The sequence below is a fragment of the Bombina bombina genome, chromosome 5 (genome assembly GCF_027579735.1).
Source record: "Bombina bombina isolate aBomBom1 chromosome 5, aBomBom1.pri, whole genome shotgun sequence".
In the NCBI taxonomy this organism is placed as follows: Eukaryota; Metazoa; Chordata; class Amphibia; order Anura; family Bombinatoridae; genus Bombina; species Bombina bombina.
In genome coordinates this window covers 104,293,677-104,316,272 of record NC_069503.1, presented here as the reverse complement: position 1 = coordinate 104,316,272, position 22,596 = coordinate 104,293,677, and the positions used below count along the sequence as shown (strand labels likewise).

General features: G+C 39.4%; 1 protein-coding gene across 1 annotated transcript in view; it reads left to right on the top strand.

The window, feature by feature from the left end:
• The window catches only part of LOC128660010 (oocyte zinc finger protein XlCOF6-like), a 108,132-nt gene extending 87,570 nt beyond the window's left edge, over positions 1-20,562 (top strand). Inside the window, exon 4 of the mRNA XM_053713611.1 lies at positions 19,013-20,562. Coding sequence (XP_053569586.1) covers positions 19,013-19,975 — 963 coding nt within the window. The 3' untranslated portion in view covers positions 19,976-20,562. The remainder of the gene's footprint in view (positions 1-19,012) is intronic.
• The last annotated feature ends 2,034 nt before the right edge of the window (positions 20,563-22,596 follow it).

Here is a 22,596-nt window from a genome sequence, read left to right as displayed (position 1 = left end):
AAAACGAACAGTAGGTACATCAGCTTACACGTTTCAGCATGAGCGCCGTAAACGCCATAGTCTCAACTTATTTAAAAACCATACTGGTCTGTTAGTGATCAATACATATAATACTCAGCTGTTCGTTAACTTAATTGATTATGTAATTTCAAATGCTTCACAGAAAGAACTTCACATTTTGCACAATATAAAAACGGCTTGTAGAAATATCATTTTAGAGCATCTGATCCTCAATCATTCTATATTAGGGAGATCTATAACATACAAGTCTATAATAGAAATTGTGAATATATACAAGTGCTGTTTATATTTCCCCATTTCCCCACTTTGCCTCAAAAAACATATGCAAATCGTAATTGGAAGTTCTCTGTGCTCAATAAATTGAATACAATATCTGACTTCCTGTATACTCAAATTGGATATTCTACATATAATTTAGTTCAATTCTTAATTCATTTAATGTATTTATTGATAACTCTTCTCAGAAAATAGGAGGAAAAAAAAATTAAACCTTGGAATTGTCAGGTTAGCTACTTAACCATTGTACTAATCAGTCAGGCAATGAGCTTAGATGAATATTTAAAAAAATGATCTTTCATCATATTGTATTATGGCATGATACAAGAAATAAGAGAATCATTTTATTTTAGAAATTGAATTGAAATATTTTTTTCTTAAATTTCTTATTGATTATTTTGGAAGAAAAAAAACACACAACCATCTCAGACTGGAACCTTAGGTTCTGGGTTATCAGGTTAGTTACCTAACCAATGTGCTATATAATCCACCTACTAAAGTACACAATAAAATCTATACATATAGGATATTTAATATCAAATGGACTTTATAAAGAAGTACACACAATGAGATGTAATAGTATAAAATGAGATGAATAGACTAAAGGAATCACTTAAAAGTATCTCACTTAGAAGACATTTTATATATGTATGTGAATAAGTGTGTATAAGATATGACAAAAACTAGAACACTTAAGCAAGGATTCATGATCTAAAATGACCTATGGCCAGTAATTTATCCGGTCATATTCTGAATTTAGACATCTTGGCATACGTGTATCTAGTCCCTGTATTTTAAACTAATATGCAATAAATGCTAAGTTTTATTTAAACATACGGAGTATCGTTCTATCTTTTTCTCTTTTTTTGCTATTAATATGTATATATTCCTATATATTTACTATTTGCTGCAATTGATGCGTGACTTACCCCCTTTGCTGCGCTAGTTCTTATGCCATGTCTCACGGTATGAGAACGAGGCTCCTATTGGAGCCTATGAAAGTGCGCTATTGTGAGCGTAATGCTTCCCAGCAATGCAAACGCGAGCTTGCGTTCGCATTGCTCTCAACTTGTAATATACCAGCGCACATTAGCATGCGCTGGTATTATTCAGTGGAGCACAAATATAGTTTTCACAAAAGCGATATTTAGCTCTCCACTTGTAATCTGGTCCAAAATGTGTTTATATGCATATTCTGTTTGATTTTAATGCAGACCAATGTTTTTATATTTTGTTTGGGAAATAAGTATCTGAAAGTACTGAGTGTGATAACATTTAGATGAAACCAGTGACCGAGGGAAAAACAAAACAAAGGATGACTTTATATTGGGGACCCATGTAAGGTGACTTTTTAGATGTAAAATAGTCTGTGCTTTAAGAAGTAGTAATATTAATACATTAAAGTATATAAATCTGACTGTTATAATTAAAATTTATGTAGCTTTACACACTTAACATTTTATGTGAAGTTTTATTTCTCTTGTTAAGTGTATCCAGTCCACGGATCATCCATTACTTGTGGGATATTCTCCTTCCCAACAGGAAGTTGCAAGAGGATCACCCACAGCAGAGCTGCTATATAGCTCCTCCCCTCACTGCCATATCCAGTCATTCTCTTGCAACTCTCAACAAAGATGGAGGTAGTAAGAGGAGAGTGGTGTATTATAGTTAGTTTCTTTCTTCAATCAAAAGTTTGTTATTTTTAAATGGTACCGGAGCGTACTATTTTATCTCAGGCAGTATTTAGAAGAAGAATCTGCCTGCGGTTTCTATGATCTTAGCAGAAGTAACTAAGATCCACTGCCGTTCTCACATATTCTGAGGAGTGAGGTAACTTCAGAGGGGGTATGGCGTGCAAGTTTTCCTGCAATAAGGTATGTGCAGTTAACATTTTTCTAGGGATGGAATTTGCTAGAAAATGCTGCTGATACCGGATTAATGTAAGTTAAGCCTAAATGCAGTGATTTAATAGCGACTGGTATCAGGCTTATTAACAGAGATACATACTCTTATAAAAGTGTAATATAAAACGTTTGCTGGCATGTTAATCATTTTTATATATGTTTGGTGATAAAACTTATTGGGGCCTAGTTTTTTTCCACATGGCTGGCTTGATTTTTGCCTAGAAACAGTTTCCTGAGGCTTTCCACTGTTGTAATATGAGTGGGAGGGGCCTATTTTAGCGCTTTTTTGCGCAGCAAAAATTACAGACAGAGACATTCAGCTTCCCTCTGCATGATACAGGACATCTCTGAAGGGCTCAAAAGGCTTCAAAAGTTGTGTTTGAGGAAGGTAACAGCCACAATAGAGCTGTGGCAGTTGTTGTGACTGGTTTTAAAAACGTTTTTGTCATTTATTATTCCGTTTTTTGGTATTAAGGGGTTAATCATCCATTTGCAAGTGGGTGCAATGCTCTGCTAACTTGTTACATACACTGTAAAAAGTTTCGTTAGTGTAACTGCCTTTTTTCACTGTTATTTCAAATTTTGACAAAATTTGTTTCTCTTAAAGGCGCAGTAACGTTTTTTATATTGCTTGTTAACTTGGTTTAAAGTGTTTTCCAAGCTTGCTAGTCTCATTGCTAGTCTGTACAAACATGTCTGACACAGAGGAAACTACTTGTTCATTATGTTTAAAAGCCATGGTGGAGCCCCATAGGAGAATGTGTCCTAAATGTATTGATTTCACCTTAAACAGTAAAGATCAGTCTTTATCTATAAAAGAATTGTCACCAGACGGTTCTGTCGAGGGGGAAGTTATGCCGACTAACTCTCCCCACGTGTCGGACCCTTCGCCTCCCGCTCAAGAGACTCACTCTAATATGGCGCCAAGTACATCAGGGACGCCCATAGCGATTACTTTGCAGGACATGGCTGCAATCATGAATAATACCCTGTCAGAGGTATTAGCCAGATTGCCTGAATTAAGAGGCAAGCGCAATAGCTCTGGGGTTAGACGAGATACAGAGCGCGTAGATGCTGTAAGAGCCATGTCCGATACTGCGTCACATTATGCAGAACCTGAGGACGGAGAGCTTCAGTCTGTGGGTGACATCTCTGACTCGGGGAAACCTGATTCAGAGATTTCTAATTTTAAATTTAAGCTTGAGAACCTCCGTGTATTGCTTGGGGAGGTATTAGCTGCTCTGAATGACTGTGACACAATTGCAGTGCCAGAGAAATTGTGTAGACTGGATAAATACTATGCAGTGCCGGTGAGTACTGATGTTTTTCCAATACCTAAAAGGCTTACAGAAATTATTAGTAAGGAGTGGGATAGACCCGGTGTGCCTTTTTCCCCACCTCCTATATTTAGAAAAATGTTTCCAATAGACGCCACTACACGGGACTTATGACAGACGGTCCCTAAGGTGGAGGGAGCATTTCTATTTTAGCAAAGCGTACCACTATCCCGGTTGAGGACAGTTGTGCTTTTTCAGATCCAATGGATAAAAATTAGAGGGTTACCTTAGAAAATGTTTATTCACAAGGTTTTATTTTACAGCCCCTTGCATGCATTGCGCCTGTCACTGCTGCGGCGGCGTTCTGGTTTGAGGCCTGGAAGATGGCCATCCATACAGCTCCATTGACTGAAATCATTGACAGCTTAGAACACTTAAGCTAGCTAACTCATTTGTTTCTGATGCCATTGTTCATTTGACTAAACTAACGGCTAAGAATTTCGGATTCACCATCCAGGCGCGTAGGGCGCTATGGCTTAAAATCTTGGTCAGCTGACGTGACTTCAAAGTCTAAATTTACTCACATTCCTTTCAAGGGGCAGACCTTATTCAGGCCTGGTTTGAAAGAAATTATTGCTGACATTACTGGAGGTAAGGGTCATAACCCTCCCTCAGGACAGGGCCAAATCAAGGGCCAAACAGTCTAATTTTCGTTTGCCTTTCGAAATTTCAAGGCAGGTGCAGCATCAACTTCCTCTGCTTCAAAACAAGAGGGAATACTTTTGCTCAATCCAAGCAGGCCTGGAAACCTAACCAGTCCTGGAACAAAGGGCAAGCAGGCCAGAAAGCCTGCTGCTGCCTCCAAGACAGCATGAAGGAACGGCCCCCTATCCGGCAAACGGATCTAGTAGGGGGCAGACTTTCTCTCTTCGCCCAGGCGGTGGGCAAGAGATGTTCAGGATCCCTGGGCGTTGGAGATCATATCTCAGGGATATCTTCTGGACTTCAAAGCTTCTCCTCCACAAGGGAGATTTCACCTTTCAAGATTATCTGCAAACCTAGATAAAGAAAGAGGCATTCCTACGACTGGTGCAAGACCTCTTGTAATGGAGTGATCCATCCAGTTCCGCGGACGGAACAAGGACAGGGTTTTTATTCAAATCTGTTTGTGGTTCCCAAAAAAGAGGGAACCTTCAGACCAATTTTGGATCTAAAGATCTTAAACAAATTTCTCAGAGTTCCATCATTCAAGATGGAAACTATTCGAACCATTTTACCCATGATCCAAGAGGGTCAGTACATGACCACAGTGGACTTAAAGGATGCCTACCTTCACATTCCGATTCACAAGAATCATCATTGGTTCCTGAGGTTTGCCTTTCTAGACAGGCATTACCAATTTGTAGCTCTTCCATTCGGGTTGGCTACAGCCCCAAGAATTTTTACAAAGGTTCTGGGCTCACTTCTGGCGGTTCTAAGACCGCGAGGCATAGCGCTGGCTCCTTATCTAGACGACATCCTGATACAGGCGTCAAGCTTTCAAATTGCCAAGTCTCATACAGAGATAGTTCTGGCATTTCTGAGGTCGCATGGGTGGAAAGTGAACGAAGAAAAGAGTTCTCTATCTCCTCTCACAAGGGTTTCCTTCCTAGTGACTCTTATAGATTCTATAGAAATGAAAATTTACCTGACGGAGTCCAGGTTATCAAAACTTCTAAATACTTGCCGTGTTCTTCACTCCATTTCGCGCCCCACGGTGGCTCAGTGCATGGAAGTAATCGGCTTAATGGTAGCGGCGATGGACATAGTGCCATTTGCGCGCCTGCATCTCAGACCGCTGCAATTATGCATGCTCAGTCAGTGGAATGGGGATTACACAGATTTGTCCCCTCTGCTAAATCTGGATCAGGAAATCAGAGATTCTCTTCTCTGGTGGTTATCTCGGGTCCACCTGTCCAAGGGTATGATCTTTTGCAGGCCAGATTGGACGATTGTAACAACAGATGCCAGCCTTCTAGGTTGGGGTGCAGTCTGGAACTCCCTGAAGGCTCAGGGTTCATGGACTCAGGAGGAGAAACTCCTCCCAATAAATATTCTGAGTTATGAGCAATATCAATGCTCTTCTAGCTTGGCCTCAGTTAGCAACACTGAGGTTCATCAGATTTCAGTCGGACAACATCTCGACTGTGGCTTACATCACCATCAAGGGGGAACCAGGAGTTCCCTAGCGATGTTAGAAGTCTCCGAGATAATTCGCTGGCAGAGACTCACTCTTGCCACCTATCAGCGATCCACATCCCGGGCGTAGAGAATTGGGAGGCCGGATTTTCTAAGTCGTCAGACTTTTCATCCGGGGTAGTGGGAGCTGCTCCATCCGGAGGTGTTGGGGCAAACCAGAACTGGATCTCATGGCGTCTCGCCAGAACGCCAAGCTTCCTTGTTACGGATCCAGGTCCAGGGACCCAGAAGCGACACTGATAGATGCTCTAGCAGCTCCTTGGTTCTTCAACCTGTCTTATGTGTTTCCACCGTTTCCTCTGCTCCCTCGACTGATTGCCAAAATCAAACAGGAGAGAGCATCGGTGATTCTGATAGCGCCTGCGTGGCCACGCAAGACCTGGTATGCAGACCTAGTGGACATGTCGTCCTTTCCACCATGGACTCTGCCTCTGAGACACGACCTTCTAATACAAGGTCCTTTCAATCATCCAAATCTAATTTCTCTGAGACTGACTGCATGGAGATTGAACGCTTGATCCTATCAAAGCGTGGCTTCTCCGAGTCAGTCATTGATACCTTAATACAGGCACGAAAGCCTGTCACCAGGAAAATCTACCACAAGATATGGCGTAAATATCTTCATTGGTGTGAATCCAAGAATTACTCATGGAGTAGGGTTAGGATTCCTAGGATATTGTCCTTCCTCCAAGAGGGTTTGGACAAAGGATTATCAGCTAGTTCTTTAAAGGGACAGATTTCTGCCTCTGTCTATTCTTTTACACAAGCGTCTGGCAGAAGTTCCAGACGTTTAGGCATTTTGTCAGGCTTTGGTTAGAATTATGCCTGTGTTTAAATCTGTTGCTCCTCCATGGAGCTTAAACTTGGTTCTTAAAGTTCTTCAGGGGGTTCCGTTTGAACCCCTTCATTCTATTGATATCAAACTTCTATCATGGAAAGTTCTGTTTCTGATGGCTATTTCCTCGGCTCGAAGAGTCTCTGAGTTATCTGCCTTACATTGTGATTCTCCTTATCTGATTTTTCATTCAGATAAAGTAGTTCTGCGTACAAAACCTGGGTTTTTACCCAAGGTGGTTTCTAACAAGAATATCAATCAAGAGATTGTTGTTCCGTCATTGTGTCCTAATCCTTCTTCAAAGAAGGAACGTCTTTTGCATAATCTAGATGTAGTCCATGCCTTGAAGTTTTACTTACAAGCTACTAAAGATTTTCGTCAAACATCTAACCTGTTTGTTGTTTACACTGGACAGAGGAGAGGTCAAAAGGCCTCGGCAACCTCTCTTTCTTTTTGGCTTTGGAGTATAATCCGTTTAGCCTATGAGACTGCTGGACAGCAGCCCCCTGAAAGGGTTACAGCTCATTCTACTAGAGCTGTGGCTTCCACCTGGGCCTTTAAAAATTAGGCTTCTGTTGAACAGATTTGCAAGGCTGCGACTTGGTCTTCGCTTCATACCTTTTCAAAATTTTACAAATTTGATACTTTTGCTTCTTCGGAGGCTGTTTTTGGGAGAAAGGTTCTACAGGCAGTGGTTCCTTCCGTTTAAGTTCCTGCCGTTTAAGTTCCTGCCTTGTCCCTCCCATCATCCGTGTACTTTAGCTTTGGTATTGGTATCCCACAAGTAATGGATGACCTGTGTACTGGATACACTTAACAAGAGAAAACATAATTTATGCTTACCTGATAAATTTATTTTTCTTGTAGTGTATCCAGTCCACGGCCCGCCCTGTCCTTTTAAGGCAGGTCTAAATTTTAATTAAACTACAGTCACCACTGCACCCTATGGTTTCTCCTTTCTCGGCTTGTTTCGGTCGAATGACTGGATATGGCAGTGAGGGGAGGAGCTATATAGCAGCTCTGCTGTGGGTGATCCTCTTGCAACTTCCTGTTGGGAAGGAGAATATCCCACAAGTAATGGATGATCCGTGGACTGGATACACTACAAGAGAAATAAATTTATCGGGTAAGCATAAATTATGTTTTTTTTACTATTTTCTTTTTAAAAACAAATGCTAAATGATGCAAATTATAACAAACATAAATCTGCTGGTCTGTTTAGAAATGAGTCTAAAATCTTACACCTAGATTTAGAGTTTGTCATTAGCCATCAAAAGCAGCGTTAAAGGGTCCTAACGCTGCTTTTTGCCGCCTGCTGGTATTTAGAGTCAGGCAGGAAAGGGTCTAATGCTCACTTTCTTTCCGCGACTCCAGGCTACCACAGGACCCCTTACGCCAATTGCGTATCCTATCTTTTCAATGGGATCTGCCTAACGCCGGTATTTGGAGTCTTGGGAGAAGTGAGCGGTAGACCCTCTACCGACAAGACTCCTACCTACAAAAAAAGTCAGTAGTTAAGAGCTTTATGGGCTAACTCGTGAATATAAAGCTCTTAACTACTGTGCTACAAAGTACACTAACACCCATAAACTACCTATGTACCCCTAAACCGAGCCTGTTCCGATCAGCCAATAGAATGTGAGTTCAATACGATTGGCTGATTGGATCAGCCAATCAGATTGAACTTCAATCTGATTGGCTGATTGGACGCGGGAATCCAGACGTGGACCAGTTGCTTAGTGTGCCTCACTGATGAGTCCATTTCTCTCGTTCAGAGAGGGATTGCCTGGTATTTCGGGGCTAGACTGTACTGTTAAGTCAGGATCTGACTGATATGCTTCAGGAAAGTTCTTCTCTGTGAAAGGAACATGTTGAGCAAAAAGAGGCTGCTTCTTGGGTGGTAACTAGCCATAGAACAAGCTATTATGCTAATGTTCGTTCCCAGGTTAAGCGCTTCTCTTTTTTTATTTATGCAGAATATTAAACAACTGTTTGCAACTAAGTTCTGGTAAAATAACAATTTCCATCAATAAAAACATAATATAATGCTGTATCCTGAGATATTTTAGGACACAACAGATTAATCTCTCACATTTTAAATAAACAGTTTGTTTCCTCCTTGCTTATCCATATGATAATCACACCCTGAGGGGGAGGCAGGGACTCTGTATTCATCTGACACCAGAGGGGACAATAGACATCTATATCAGAACAAAAGTCCAGGTGTGACGCTCTCATTGTCTCCCAACTGACAAGTTGTACTCATGTGAGTCACACGGAGAAAGGTGACACTCCCACATTAGTATAAATATCTGTGTAACACTCAGTGATATCACAGGAGGAACCAGAGAGACTTCATACTTACAGAGCTTCTGCTAAACGGTAATATGCAAAACCTGACACAAATCTTTATTAACAGCCTCACACTGTTGTGTTTTATATAATGATGAGAAATATTGTTATGTATTTGTTATGATAAAGATAAACTATTTCCACTTCATATAAGAAACCAAGTTTAAATTAAAAAAGTAAATATAGGAGGCTAATTTAATACATAATGCTATTTGCTCCAGTAATAAATATCACTCAGCTTATGGCCCTGTTGTATCAGTCTCATCACATTTACTGATCTAATCATAAATATCTTGTGATCTGCATATTATTTTATTTCTAATGAGGTTATTTTATAATACATTTCTTATTTCTATTAGCTGCACCTGTTTATCATCAGAACGTTTATCCCACTGATCTGTGACTGATTCTTGTTGTTAGTAAAGACATTTTCTTTCATAATTCAGGTAGAGAATACAATTTTAAACAACATTCCAATTGACTTCTATTATCTAATTTGATTCATTTTTTAGATATCCTTTGTTGAAGAAATAGCAATGCACATGGGTGAGCCAATCACACAAGGCATCTATGTGCAGCCACCAATCAGCAGCTACTGAGCCTATCTAGATATGCTTTTCAGTAAAGAATATCAAGAGAATGAAGTAAATTAGATAATTGAAGTAAATTAGAATATTGTTAAAAATTGCATGCTCTTTCTAAATCATCCCTTTAAAGGGACAAGACACTCAAAGTGTTTTTCATTATTAAATAGAACATTTCCTTTTAAATAATCAAATTTTACTTATATTATGAAATTTGCTTTATTCTCTTGGTATCCTTTATTGAAACAGCAACAATGCGCTACTGGGAGCTAGCTGAACACATATGTTGAGCCAATGACAAGAGGCTTAAATGTGCAGCCACTTATAAGCAGCTTGCACACCATAGTGCAATGTATGCTTTGCCACAAAGGACTCCAAAAGACCAAAACAGATTTGATAATAGAAGTACATTTTTTTTTTTTACATTTAAATCATAAAAGTTTAATTTTTACTTAGCTGTCCCTTTTAATTTGTTTCCAAAGACTTCTTATACAATTGTATCAAATATAAAACGTATGGGAAATTTCACCTCTAGGTTTTTTATATCTAAAATAGCTGTTGGCTCTTTCTAATTTATTTCCATTATCAAATTGTACAAAATCTTTTAAATTACAGGTTATGCAGGAGTTCACGCTTTATAAAAATATGAGTCTGTTATTGGCTGATCGCTGTCACATGATACAGGTGCAGAACAAAATGTCAGGAAAAAAAAAATCTACTGCTCTTTATTATTCTACATTTTATGATCCTTTTTAAATTGGCTGATCTTGCAAGGAGAACATATCTAATTCTATTATCACTCTAAGGTTTCCTTTTCTTATCTCTGTCATAGATAACAATTGTGTTGTGTGATTTAAGACAACTCACTACAGACCAAGAGAAGTTAAAGGACTAGGGGTGGAGCACATGACAATTACAAAATGTCTGACAGAGAGGATTAGTAGGGAGTACAATACCAATACTGTAGTATTAAATCTAACTTTCATTTAAACAACTCTTATTTAACATTTCTTTTCAGGAGAAAATATTGTTCAGATCTAATTGCTGCTCTTTCATAAAAATGATATTAAAAATAATTATAATATATTTGTAAGGTTGCGGTTTGTCCCACTCATAAGTAGATTGTCTGCTTCTGAGCTTACATTGTAACGTTCTGGAAAGATTAATATTTAAGGTGCAACTGTAACACCCACAGAGCTAACTGTACTAAATGCTTGTGCTGAATCAATAGCACATATAATAACCTAATCAGCTGATCTGTATCACATTAATTGTTATGTGTGCCTTTATTATACCATACGTACAGTTAATCAGAACCATTATTTATTATCTGTCTAAACCATTTAATATACTTTTTACAGACACGGCCAGAGCACTGAGAGATATCAGGTATTGATGTAACCGGAGTGAATAAGGGAACCTTCTTCCTGAGCACAGACATTGGAGCCTGTTATCAGCATGAACTCCTATGTGTTAGGTGAGTAAAATAGATATTATGCTGACTTTAATTACTGGGAAAATAGAATAGATCACTCATTAAACAAATATGAACTATTATATTTATATTTGCATCTTTTAAGAACAGTTGTGTCAGTGATGTTTCTAGGGAAGGAGCAACTCCGATTAGGCTGCAGTGTAGGGTAAAAATACTACTCCCATCTCTATTCATTTTAGACAGATCATGTCCATTAACTGTCTAATCTCACCCCAGACCTGACCCATAACTACACTTATGCCTTCCTTGTTCTCATGTGTGGAACACCCACAACTCCACTAGCAAATGTTCCCCACCCCAGAACCACCACTGATTTGTGTGCTTAGTTTTACAGTGAGTATTATTAAAAGTAATAAGGTTTTCAGTTGCTTATATAAATCAGACAACCGCAATCACAAGCTAAGAAGTATCATAAGATCACTGCTCCTTAGTCTTTCAAAACATCTCACACTGATTATTGGTCTGTGATGATTAAGACATCATATTCTCACCCCACTGGTTTAGCATGAGCCGGGCAGGCTTTCATACATACTTGCTTGTGCAATGTTAAATGTGGTCGGTGGTTGACACCTCTCTTGCCCAGAATACAGATGTACTTGTTCCTTAGCCGAGAACATTATCCACTTGCACCTTATTTAATGGGGCCCTATAACTGTTTTTCATCAGTGATCTAGTTTATTATGAAATAGAAATATTTGTATTATTTGTCTTCCATTTTATTGCATTTGTGATTTACAGGTAAATACATTTAAAAAATAAACATAAAATTTCTCCTGTTAAGTGTAGTCAGTCCACGGGTCATCATTACTTATGGGATATTAACTCCTCCCCAACAGGAAGTGCAAGAGGATCACCCAAGCAGAGCTGCTATATAGCTCCTCCCCTCTACGTCACACCCAGTCATTCTCTTGCACCCAACTAATAGATAGGATGTGTGAGAGGACTGTGGTGATTATACTTAGTTTTTATATCTTCAATCAAAAGTTTGTTATTTTAAACAGCACCGGAGTGTGTTGTTTCTTCTCAGGCAGAATTTGAAGAAGAATCTACCTGAGTTTTGTATGATCTTAGCGGACGTAACTAAGATTCATTTTGCTGTTCTCGGCCATTCTGAGAGGTGAGGTAAACTTCAGATCAGGGGACAGCGGGCAGGTTCACCTGCAAAGAGGTATGTTGCAGTATATTATTTTCTAAGGAATGAAATTGACTAAGAAAATACTGCCAATACCGATATAATGTAAGTTCAGCCTTAAATGCAGTAGTAGCAACTGGTATCAGGCTGATATGTATATATGTTTACACTTCAGTATTCTGGGGAATGGCACTTAACTGGGACAATACTGTATGCATATAACTTTTAGCCTAACTTGCAGTGTGAACGACTAGCAGCAGGCTTTTTAATGACATTTCATATAATTAGATTTTAAACGTTTGCTGGCATGTTAAATCGTTTAATTATCTGAGGTACTTGGTGAAAAATTGTTTTGGGCGCTATTTTCCACATGGCTGTCGTTTATTTTAAATTAAAAACAGTTTCACGGAACTTCCCTCACTGTTGTGTGTGAGTGGGAGGGGCCTATTTTGGCGCTTTTGCTACGCATTAGAAATTCAGTCACAAGTCTGTTTTCTCTCCCTGCATGATCCGGAACGTCTCTACAGAGCTCAGGGGTCTTCAAAACTTATTTTGAGGGAGGTAATCACTCACAGCAGACCTGTGAGATTGTGCTTTGACTGTGATAAAAAACGCTTATATTTTAAATGTTATACGTTTTTTCTGATATTAAGGATTAGTCATCCATTGCTAATGAGTGCAATCCTTTGCTAATTTTATGCTTTTACCGGGAAAAATTTGGTTTTTATAACTAATCCGGTTCATTGTTATTCAACTGTCATAGTTTTTTTCTGTGCTTCTTAAAGGCACAGTACGTTTTACATATTACTTGTAAATTTAGTTGAAAGGTATTTCCAAGCTTGCTAGTCTAATTGCTAGTTTGTTAAACATGTCTGACTCAGAGGAATATCTCTGTGCTATATGTGTAAAAGCCAAGGTGGAGCCCAATAGAAATTTATGTACTAATTGCATTGATGCTACTTTAAATAAAAGTCAATCTGTACATGTTGAACATCATTCACCAGACAACGAGGGGGAAGTTATGCCGACTAACTTGCCTCACGTGTCAGTACCTGCATCTCCCGCTCGGGAGGTGCGTGATATTGTAACGCCAAGTACATCAGGGCGGCCATTACAAATCACTCTACAGGACATGGCTAATGTTATGACTGAAGTTTTGTCTAAATTGCCAGAACTTAGGGGTAAGCGAGATCACACTGGGGTGAGAACAGAGTGCGCTGATAATACTAGGGCCATGTCAGATACTGCGTCACAATTTGCAGAACATGAGGACGGAGAGCTTCATTCTGCGGGTGACGGATCTGATCCAAATAGACTGGATTCAGACATTTCAAATTTTAAGTTTAAACTAGAAAACCTCCGTGTACTGCTAGGGGAGGTATTAGCGGCTCTGAATGATTGTAACACCGTTGCAATCCCAGAGAAATTATGTAGGCTGGATAGATACTATGCGGTACCGGCGTGTACTGACGTCTTTCCTATACCTAAGAGGCTTACAGAGATTATTACCAAGGAGTGGGATAGGCCCGGTGTACCCTTTTCCCCCCCTCCTATATTTAGAAAAATGTTTCCAATAGACGCCACCACACGGGACTTATGGCAGATGGTCCCTAAGGTGGAGGGAGCAGTTTCTACTCTGGCTAAGCGTACCACTATCCCGGTGGAGGATAGCTGTGCCTTTTCAGATCCAATGGATAAAAAGTTAGAGGGTTACCTTAAGAAAATGTTTGTTCAACAAGGTTTTATATTGCAACCCCTTGCATGTATTGCGCCTGTCACGGCTGCGGCCGCATTTTGGTTCGAGTCTCTGGAAGAGACCCTTGACTCAGCGCCAATAGATGAGATTTCAAACAAGCTTAAAACCCTTAAGCTAGCTAATTCTTTTATTTCTGATGCCGTAGTACATTTAACTAAACTTACGGCTAAGAATTCCGGATTCGCCATTCAGGCACGCAGAGCACTGTGGCTAAAATCCTGGTCAGCTGATGTTACTTCTAAATTACTTAACATACCTTTCAAGGGGCAGACCTTATTCGGGCCCGGTTTGAAAGAAATTATCGCTGATATTACAGGAGGTAAAGGCCATGCCCTGCCTCAAGACAGAGCCAAACCTAGGGCTAGACAGTCTAATTTTCGTGCCTTTCGTAACTTCAAGGCAGGAGCAGCATCAACTTCCTCTGCTCCAAAACAGGAAGGAGCTGTTGCTCGCTACAGACAAGGCTGGAAACCTAACCAGACCTGGAACAAGGGCAAGCAGGCCAGAAAACCTGCTGCTGCCCCTAAGACAGCATGAATTGAGGGCCCCTGATCCGGGAACGGATCTAGTGGGGGGCAGACTTTCTCTCTTCGCCCAGGCTTGGGCAAGAGATGTCCAGGATCCCTGGGCGTTAGAGATCATATCTCAGGGATATCTTCTGGACTTCAAAGCCTCTCCCCCAAAAGGGAGATTTCATCTTTCAAGGTTGTCAACAAACCAGATAAAGAAAGAGGCGTTTCTACGCTGTGTACAAGATCTTTTACTAATGGGAGTGATCCATCCGGTTCCGCGGTCGGAACACGGACAAGGGTTTTACTCAAATCTGTTTGTGGTTCCCAAGAAAGAAGGAACCTTCAGACCAATCTTGGATTTAAAGATCCTAAACAAATTCCTAAGAGTTCCATTGTTCAAAATGGAAACTTTTCGGACAATCTTACCCATGATCCAAAAGGGTCAGTACATGACCACAGTGGATTTAAAGGATGCCTACCTTCACATACCGATTCGCAAAGATCATTACCAGTATCTAAGGTTTGCCTTCCTAGACAGGCATTACCAGTTTGTAGCTCTTCCATTCGGGTTGGCTACGGCTCCAAGAATCTTCACAAAGGTTCTGGGCTCTCTTCTGGCGGTACTAAGACCGCGAGGAATTTCGGTGGCTCCGTACCTAGACGACATTCTGATACAAGCGTCAAGCTTTCAAACTGCCAAGTCTCATACAGAGTTAGTACTGGCATTTCTAAGGTCGCATGGGTGGAAGGTGAACGAAGAGAAGAGTTCTCTCTTACCACTCACAAGAGTTCCCTTCTTGGGGACTCTTATAGATTCTGTAGAAATGAAGATTTACCTGACAGAAGACAGGTTAACAAAGCTTCAAAATGCTTGCCGTGTCCTTCATTCCATTCAACACCCGTCAGTGGCTCAATGCATGGAGGTAATCGGCTTAATGGTAGCGGCAATGGACATAGTACCCTTTGCACGCCTGCATCTCAGACCGCTGCAATTGTGCATGCTAAGTCAGTGGAATGGGGATTACTCAGATTGTCCCCTACTCTGAATCTGGATCAAGAGACCAGAAATTCTCTTCTATGGTGGCTTTCTCGGCCACATCTGTCCAGGGGGATGCCCTTCAGCAGGCCAGACTGGACAATTGTAACAACAGACGCCAGCCTACTAGGTTGGGGCGCTGTCTGGAATTCCCTGAAGGCTCAGGGATCATGGACTCAGGAGGAGAGTCTCCTTCCAATAAACATTCTGGAATTGAGAGCAGTTCTCAATGCCCTTCTGGCTTGGCCTCAGTTAACAACTCGGAGGTTCATCAAGTTTCAGTCGGACAACATCACGACTGTAGCTTACATCAACCATCAAGAAGGGACAAGAAGCTCCCTAGCGATGATGGAAGTATCAAAGATAATTCGCTGGGCAGAGTCTCACTCTTGCCACCTGTCAGCGATCCACATTCCAGGAGTGGAGAACTGGGAGGCGGATTTCCTAAGTCGTCAGACTTTTCATCCGGGGGAGTGGGAACTTCATCCGGAGGTCTTTGCCCAAATACTTCGACGTTGGGGCAAACCAGATATAGATCTCATGGCGTCTCGCCAGAACGCCAAGCTTCCTTGTTACGGGTCCAGGGACCCGGGAGCGGTCCTGGTAGATGCTTTGACAGCACCTTGGACCTTCGGGATGGCTTATGTGTTTCCACCCTTCCCGATGCTTCCTCGATTGATTGCCAGGATCAAACAGGAGAGAGCATCGGTGATTCTAATAGCGCCTGCGTGGCCACGCAGGACCTGGTATGCAGATCTAGTGGACATGTCATCCTGTCCACCTTGGTCTCTGCCTCTGAGACAGGACCTTCTGATTCAGGGTCCTTTCAAACATCAAAATCTAATTTCTCTGAAGCTGACTGCTTGGAGATTGAACGCTTGATTTTATCAAAGCGTGGATTTTCGGAGTCAGTAATTGATTCCTTAATACAGGCTAGGAAACCTGTTACCAGAAAGATTTACCATAAAATATGGCGTAAATACTTACATTGGTGCGAATCCAAGAGTTACTCATGGAGTAAGGTTAGGATTCCTAGGATATTGTCTTTTCTACAAGAAGGTTTAGAAAAGGGTTTATCTGCTAGTTCCTTAAAGGGACAGATCTCAGCTCTGTCCATTCTTTTACACAAACGTCTGTCAGAGGTTCCAGACGTTCAGGCTTTTTGTCAGGCTTTGGCCAGGATTAAGCCTGTGTTTAAAACTGTTGCTCCACCATGGAGCTTAAATTTAGTTCTTAACGTTTTACAGGGTGTTCCGTTTGAACCCCTTCATTCCATTGATATCAAATTGTTATCTTGGAAAGTTCTGTTTTTAATGGCTATTTCCTTGGCTCGAAGAGTCTCGGAGTTATCGGCCTTACATTGTGATTCTCCTTATCTGATTTTTCATTCAGACATGGTAGTTCTGCGTACTAAACCTGGGTTCTTACCTAAGGTAGTCACTAATAGGAATATCAATCAAGAGATTGTTGTTCCATCATTGTGTCCTAACCCTTCTTCAAAGAAGAAACGACTTCTACACAATCTGGATGTAGTCCGTGCCCTGAAATTTTATTTACAGGCAACTAAAGATTTTCGCCAAACTTCTTCCCTGTTTGTCGTTTATTCTGGACAGAGGAGAGGTCAAAAAGCTTCTGCTACCTCTCTCTCTTTCTGGCTTCGTAGCATAATACGTTTAGCCTATGAGACTGCTGGACAGCAGCCTCCTGAAAGAATTACAGCTCATTCTACTAGAGCTGTGGCTTCCACTTGGGCCTTTAAGAATGAGGCCTCTGTTGAACAGATTTGCAAGGCTGCAACTTGGTCTTCTCTTCATACTTTTTCCAAATTTTCCAAATTTGACACTTTTGCTTCTTCGGAGGCTGTTTTTGGGAGAAAGGTTCTTCAGGCAGTGGTTCCTTCCGTATAAAGATCCTGCCTGTCCCTCCCGTCATCCGTGTACTTTAGCTTTGGTATTGGTATCCCATAAGTAATGATGACCCGTGGACTGACTACACTTAACAGGAGAAAACATAATTTATGCTTACCTGATAAATTCCTTTCTCCTGTAGTGTAGTCAGTCCACGGCCCGCCCTGTTTTTTATGGCAGGTCTAAATTTTAAATTATACTCCAGTCACCACTGCACCCTATAGTTTCTCCTTTCTCGTTTGGTTCTCGGTCGAATGACTGGGTGTGACGTAGAGGGGAGGAGCTATATAGCAGCTCTGCTTGGGTGATCCTCTTGCACTTCCTGTTGGGGAGGAGTTAATATCCCATAAGTAATGATGACCCGTGGACTGACTACACTAAAGGAGAAAGGAATTTATCAGGTAAGCATAAATTATGTTATTTTATTAAAGGGACATAATACTCATATGCTAAATCACTTGAAACTGATGCAGTATAACTGTAAAAAGCTGACAGGAAAATATCACCTGAGCATCTCTATGTAAAAAAGGAAGATATTTTACCTCACAATCTCCTCAGCTCAGCAGAGTAAGTTCTGTGTAAAAAGTTATACTCAGCTGCTCCCAGCTGCAGGTAAACAAATTTAAAAAAATGAAGAAATGAACAGCAGCCAATCAGCATCAGCAGTGCTGAGGTCATGAACTCTTACTGTGATCTCATGAGATTTGACTTAACTCTCATGAGATTTCATAGTAAGCTTCCTTTACCTGATTGGTGAAATAATATGAGAGTGCACGATGCTAGTCCCTTCAGATGTCCCAGGACAAACACACTAAAATGCTGCTTAGAAATCCTTTACAATGGGAGGTGGCTACTGAGGAACTTTTGAGGTAAAATATCTTTCTTTTTTACATAGAGATGCTCAGGTGATATTTTCTAATCAGCTTTTTACAGCTATTCTGCATCACTTTCAAGTGTTTAAACATTTGGGTATTATGGCCCTTTAAGTATAAATAAACAATATGCTTTTTTAATAAGATGAATTATAGTATTAAGAATAAACAGTCTTATTTTTTTTTATGTAGACAAACATCTGACTAGTTCATATCCATCCTTCATTACAGGAAGCATCAGTTTAATACCACAAACTCCAAAAGTCTTAGACACCAATGACTATTCACAAACAGTGGGGAAATCAAAACAAATATTTAAAGAAGATGGTGAATTGGCAGGAACTGGGCAGCAATCATTATGTACAGAGAGTAATTTAGTCATCAAAAAAGAGGACAACATTTATGCCTTATCTAGTGAAATGATTATCCCAGAGGATAAGCCACAAACATTTACTGAGTTCTCAAAACATATTAAAAAAGGTAAAAGTCTGCAGTCTAGCCAAATGGTTCATACAAAGGAGAGATATTTCACATCTACAGAATGTGGGAAAAGCTTCAAATTGAAGTTGAATCTCTTAAAACACCAACAAATTCACACAGGTGAGAAGCCTCACACATGTACAGAGTGCGGCAAATATTTCAAACAAATGTCAAACCTTATAGCTCATGAGATGACCCACACAGGGGAGAAACCATTCAGTTGTACAGAGTGTGGAGGACAGTTTTCACGAAAATCCCAACTCTTAACCCACAAAAGGATTCACACAGGAGAAAAACCTTTCGTTTGTACAGAATCTGGGAAAATGTTTGCAGACAATTCATCTTTCAGAAGACACCAACTTATTCACACCGGGGAAAAACCTTTTACATGTGCAGAGTGTGGGAAACGTTTTACACGAAAGAGTAGTCTGAAAACTCATGAAAGGTGTCACACAGGGGGAAAACCTTTTACATGTGCAGAGTGTGGGAAACGTTTTACACTAAAGAGTAGTCTGAAAACTCATGAAAGGTGTCACACAGGGGGAAAACCTTTTACATGTGCAGAGTGTGGGAAACGTTTTACACTAAAGAGTAGTCTGAAAACTCATGAAAGGTGTCACACAGGGGAAAAAAATTTCAAATGCACAGAGTGTGGGAAAAGTTTTACACAAAAGAGTAAACTGAAAAATCATCAAATGATTCACACAGGGGAAAAAAAATTCAAATGTACAGAGTGTGGAAAAAGTTTTACACAAAAGAGAAATCTAAAAACTCATGAAAGGATTCACACAGGAGAAAAACCTTTCACATGTAGAGAGTGTGGAAACAGTTTTACACAAATTAGTAATCTGAAAACTCATGAAAGGATTCACACAGGAGAAAAACCTTTCACATGTAGAGAGTGTGGAAACAGTTTTACACACATAATTAGTCTGAAAACTCATGAAAGGACTCACACAGGAGAAAATCCGTTCACATGTACAGAGTGTGGTAAAAGTTTTTCACAAATGCAGAGTCTAAAAACTCATGAAAGGAGTCACACAGGGGAAAAGCCTTTCACATGTACAGAGTGTGGAAAAAGTTTTACTGAAAAAAGTAAACTGAAAAATCATCAAATGATTCACACAGGGGAAAAGCCTTTCACATGTACAGAGTGTGGAAAAAGTTTTACACAAATTGGTAATCTGAAAAGTCATGAAAGGATTCACTCAGGAGAAAAGCCTTTCACATGTACAGAGTGTGGAAAAAGTTTTACACAAATTAGTAATCTCAAAACTCATGAAAGGATTCACAAATGAAGAAACCTTTCACATGTTTAGAAACTGGAAAACGGTTTCTATGCCAGTCAGGTATCACAAATCACCAAATATTTACACACAAAAGAAACTTTATAAAACAGTGTAGAAACATTTTTTTAAAAGTATCCTGAAGAGGACAAACTCTCTAAATAAAAGAGTCAAGAAATGATCCTAATGTAAACAATAGTTTCTAATTCCCAATTACAAAAGCCACTACAATGATTGACATCTCATCTGGGAGATATATTTAATGTGCACATCTTGTGGATAAACCTTTTCTTATAGCAATAGATGCTTAGCATTTTACATGTTATATACCAGAGGAATTACTGGGCGGAAACTGATTTTATTTAATGATACACAATATCACTAACACAAACAAATTGATTGATTGATCAAGCAATGTAATGAAATGATAGCAGGTTTCAATCAGATGACATCACTTAGGCTGTGGAAGTTTGGGGTTATATTTAAAGATACTACACTCAAATTTCCCTTAAACTTAACCCAGTGTTTATGATTAGACCTCCTGACTAATCAGAAAAAGAATTTATGTAAAAAGGTGTGTTAGGGTTAGCGCTAAATTAAAGCTTAAAAAGGTTGTAAAGATCTAAATTCTTTAAGAGTATAAATATTTCTTATATAGTGATGTTCATAAAAACATTGTGTTTCATATTAAAAATTTAATGAGAATTAAAAATACAAATAAAAATGGATGCCGGCATCAATTGTATATGGATAGTTAAATACAATGTATATAGATGTAACGTGGAACAATTGACAAATATATCAAAATAATCCAAATAATTTAAAAGCAATTTAAACAGGTTTGAAATATTATACTTTAAAGGGAAAATAGCGATTATCACCGTGCATATAGGTGTTAGATATTTGCGTTGATATTACCTTATATGCAGAGATTTGTGTATATTCGCTATTGCAATGGACCGGGACTCTCAGTGTTTAGTCCTGTATTGATTAAGTTTTTTTGAAACAGTTTCTATTTGTCGGCAATTCTCTCAAGAGAAATAAAAGGTCAAAGTTCCAATTTTCGCTGCCGTATGATGTCCGTGTCCTGATGTTTGTGATGGCTTTGTGTGCGTATCATATACGCCGTGTCGAATGTCAGCGTGACAGTGAAATCTCTGTATTGTTGTGGGGAGATTTCTCCTTGTGGTTAGTTGCCTCCAAGTAGTTCCGGAGCAAAAGTTGAAGAGAGGTAAATTGTTTACTGAGTCCCCGCTGTATTATTTCACAGCGTTAGTATATAAGAAGGATAGTGATCAGATCATGGGTTAGGAATTATACTTATAGAACTGCACATGCTTATGATTAGTTCAAAGTACCCAGCCTACTGCACTATATCCGACTTAAATGAAAGTATCCAAAAGTAACAATGTTTCCAGTGTGCAAAGTTCTACGCGTTTCAGCCGCTTGGGCCTTTATCAAGATTGATAAAGGCCCAAGCGGCTGAAACGCGTAGAACTTTGCACACTGGAAACATTGTTACTTTTGGATACTTTCATTTAAGTCGGATATAGTGCAGTAGGCTGGGTACTTTGAACTAATCATAAGCATGTGCAGTTCTATAAGTATAATTCCTAACCCATGATCTGATCACTATCCTTCTTATATACTAACGCTGTGAAATAATACAGCGGGGACTCAGTAAACAATTTACCTCTCTTCAACTTTGCTCCGGAACTACTTGGAGGCAACTAACCACAAGGAGAAATCTCCCCACAACAATACAGAGATTTCACTGTCACGCTGACATTCGACACGGCGTATATGATACGCACACAAAGCCATCACAAACATCAGGACACGGACATCATACGGCAGCGAAAATTGGAACTTTGACCTTTTATTTCTCTTGAGAGAATTGCCGACAAATAGAAACTGTTTCAAAAAAACTTAATCAATACAGGACTAAACACTGAGAGTCCCGGTCCATTGCAATAGCGAATATACACAAATCTCTGCATATAAGGTAATATCAACGCAAATATCTAACACCTATATGCACGGTGATAATCGCTATTTTCCCTTTAAAGTATAATATTTCAAACCTGTTTAAATTGCTTTTAAATTATTTGGATTATTTTGATATATTTGTCAATTGTTCCACGTTACATCTATATACATTGTATTTAACTATCCATATACAATTGATGCCGGCATCCATTTTTATTTGTATTTTTAATTCTCATTAAATTTTTAATATGAAACACAATGTTTTTATGAACATCACTATATAAGAAATATTTATACTCTTAAAGAATTTAGATCTTTACAACCTTTTTAAGCTTTAATTTAGCGCTAACCCTAACACACCTTTTTACATAAATCACTTAGGCTGTGGATCTGTATTGGTTAAGGTGGAATAAAATAGTTTGGATACTGCATATGTTACACATTGTTTGTATTTATTATGTAATGCTCCTTCTGACTATATGATATACAAAATGTTTACAATAAAATAAAAAAATATTGTAATCCAGACCAGAATTTTTTGTTTTTATTTTTTGTTTAAGTAAAAATACAAAATCACATTATAAATCATTAAAGATAGAAGGCAAATCTGACAGTCAAAGTTCAACGCTGATAATTCAGTTAGA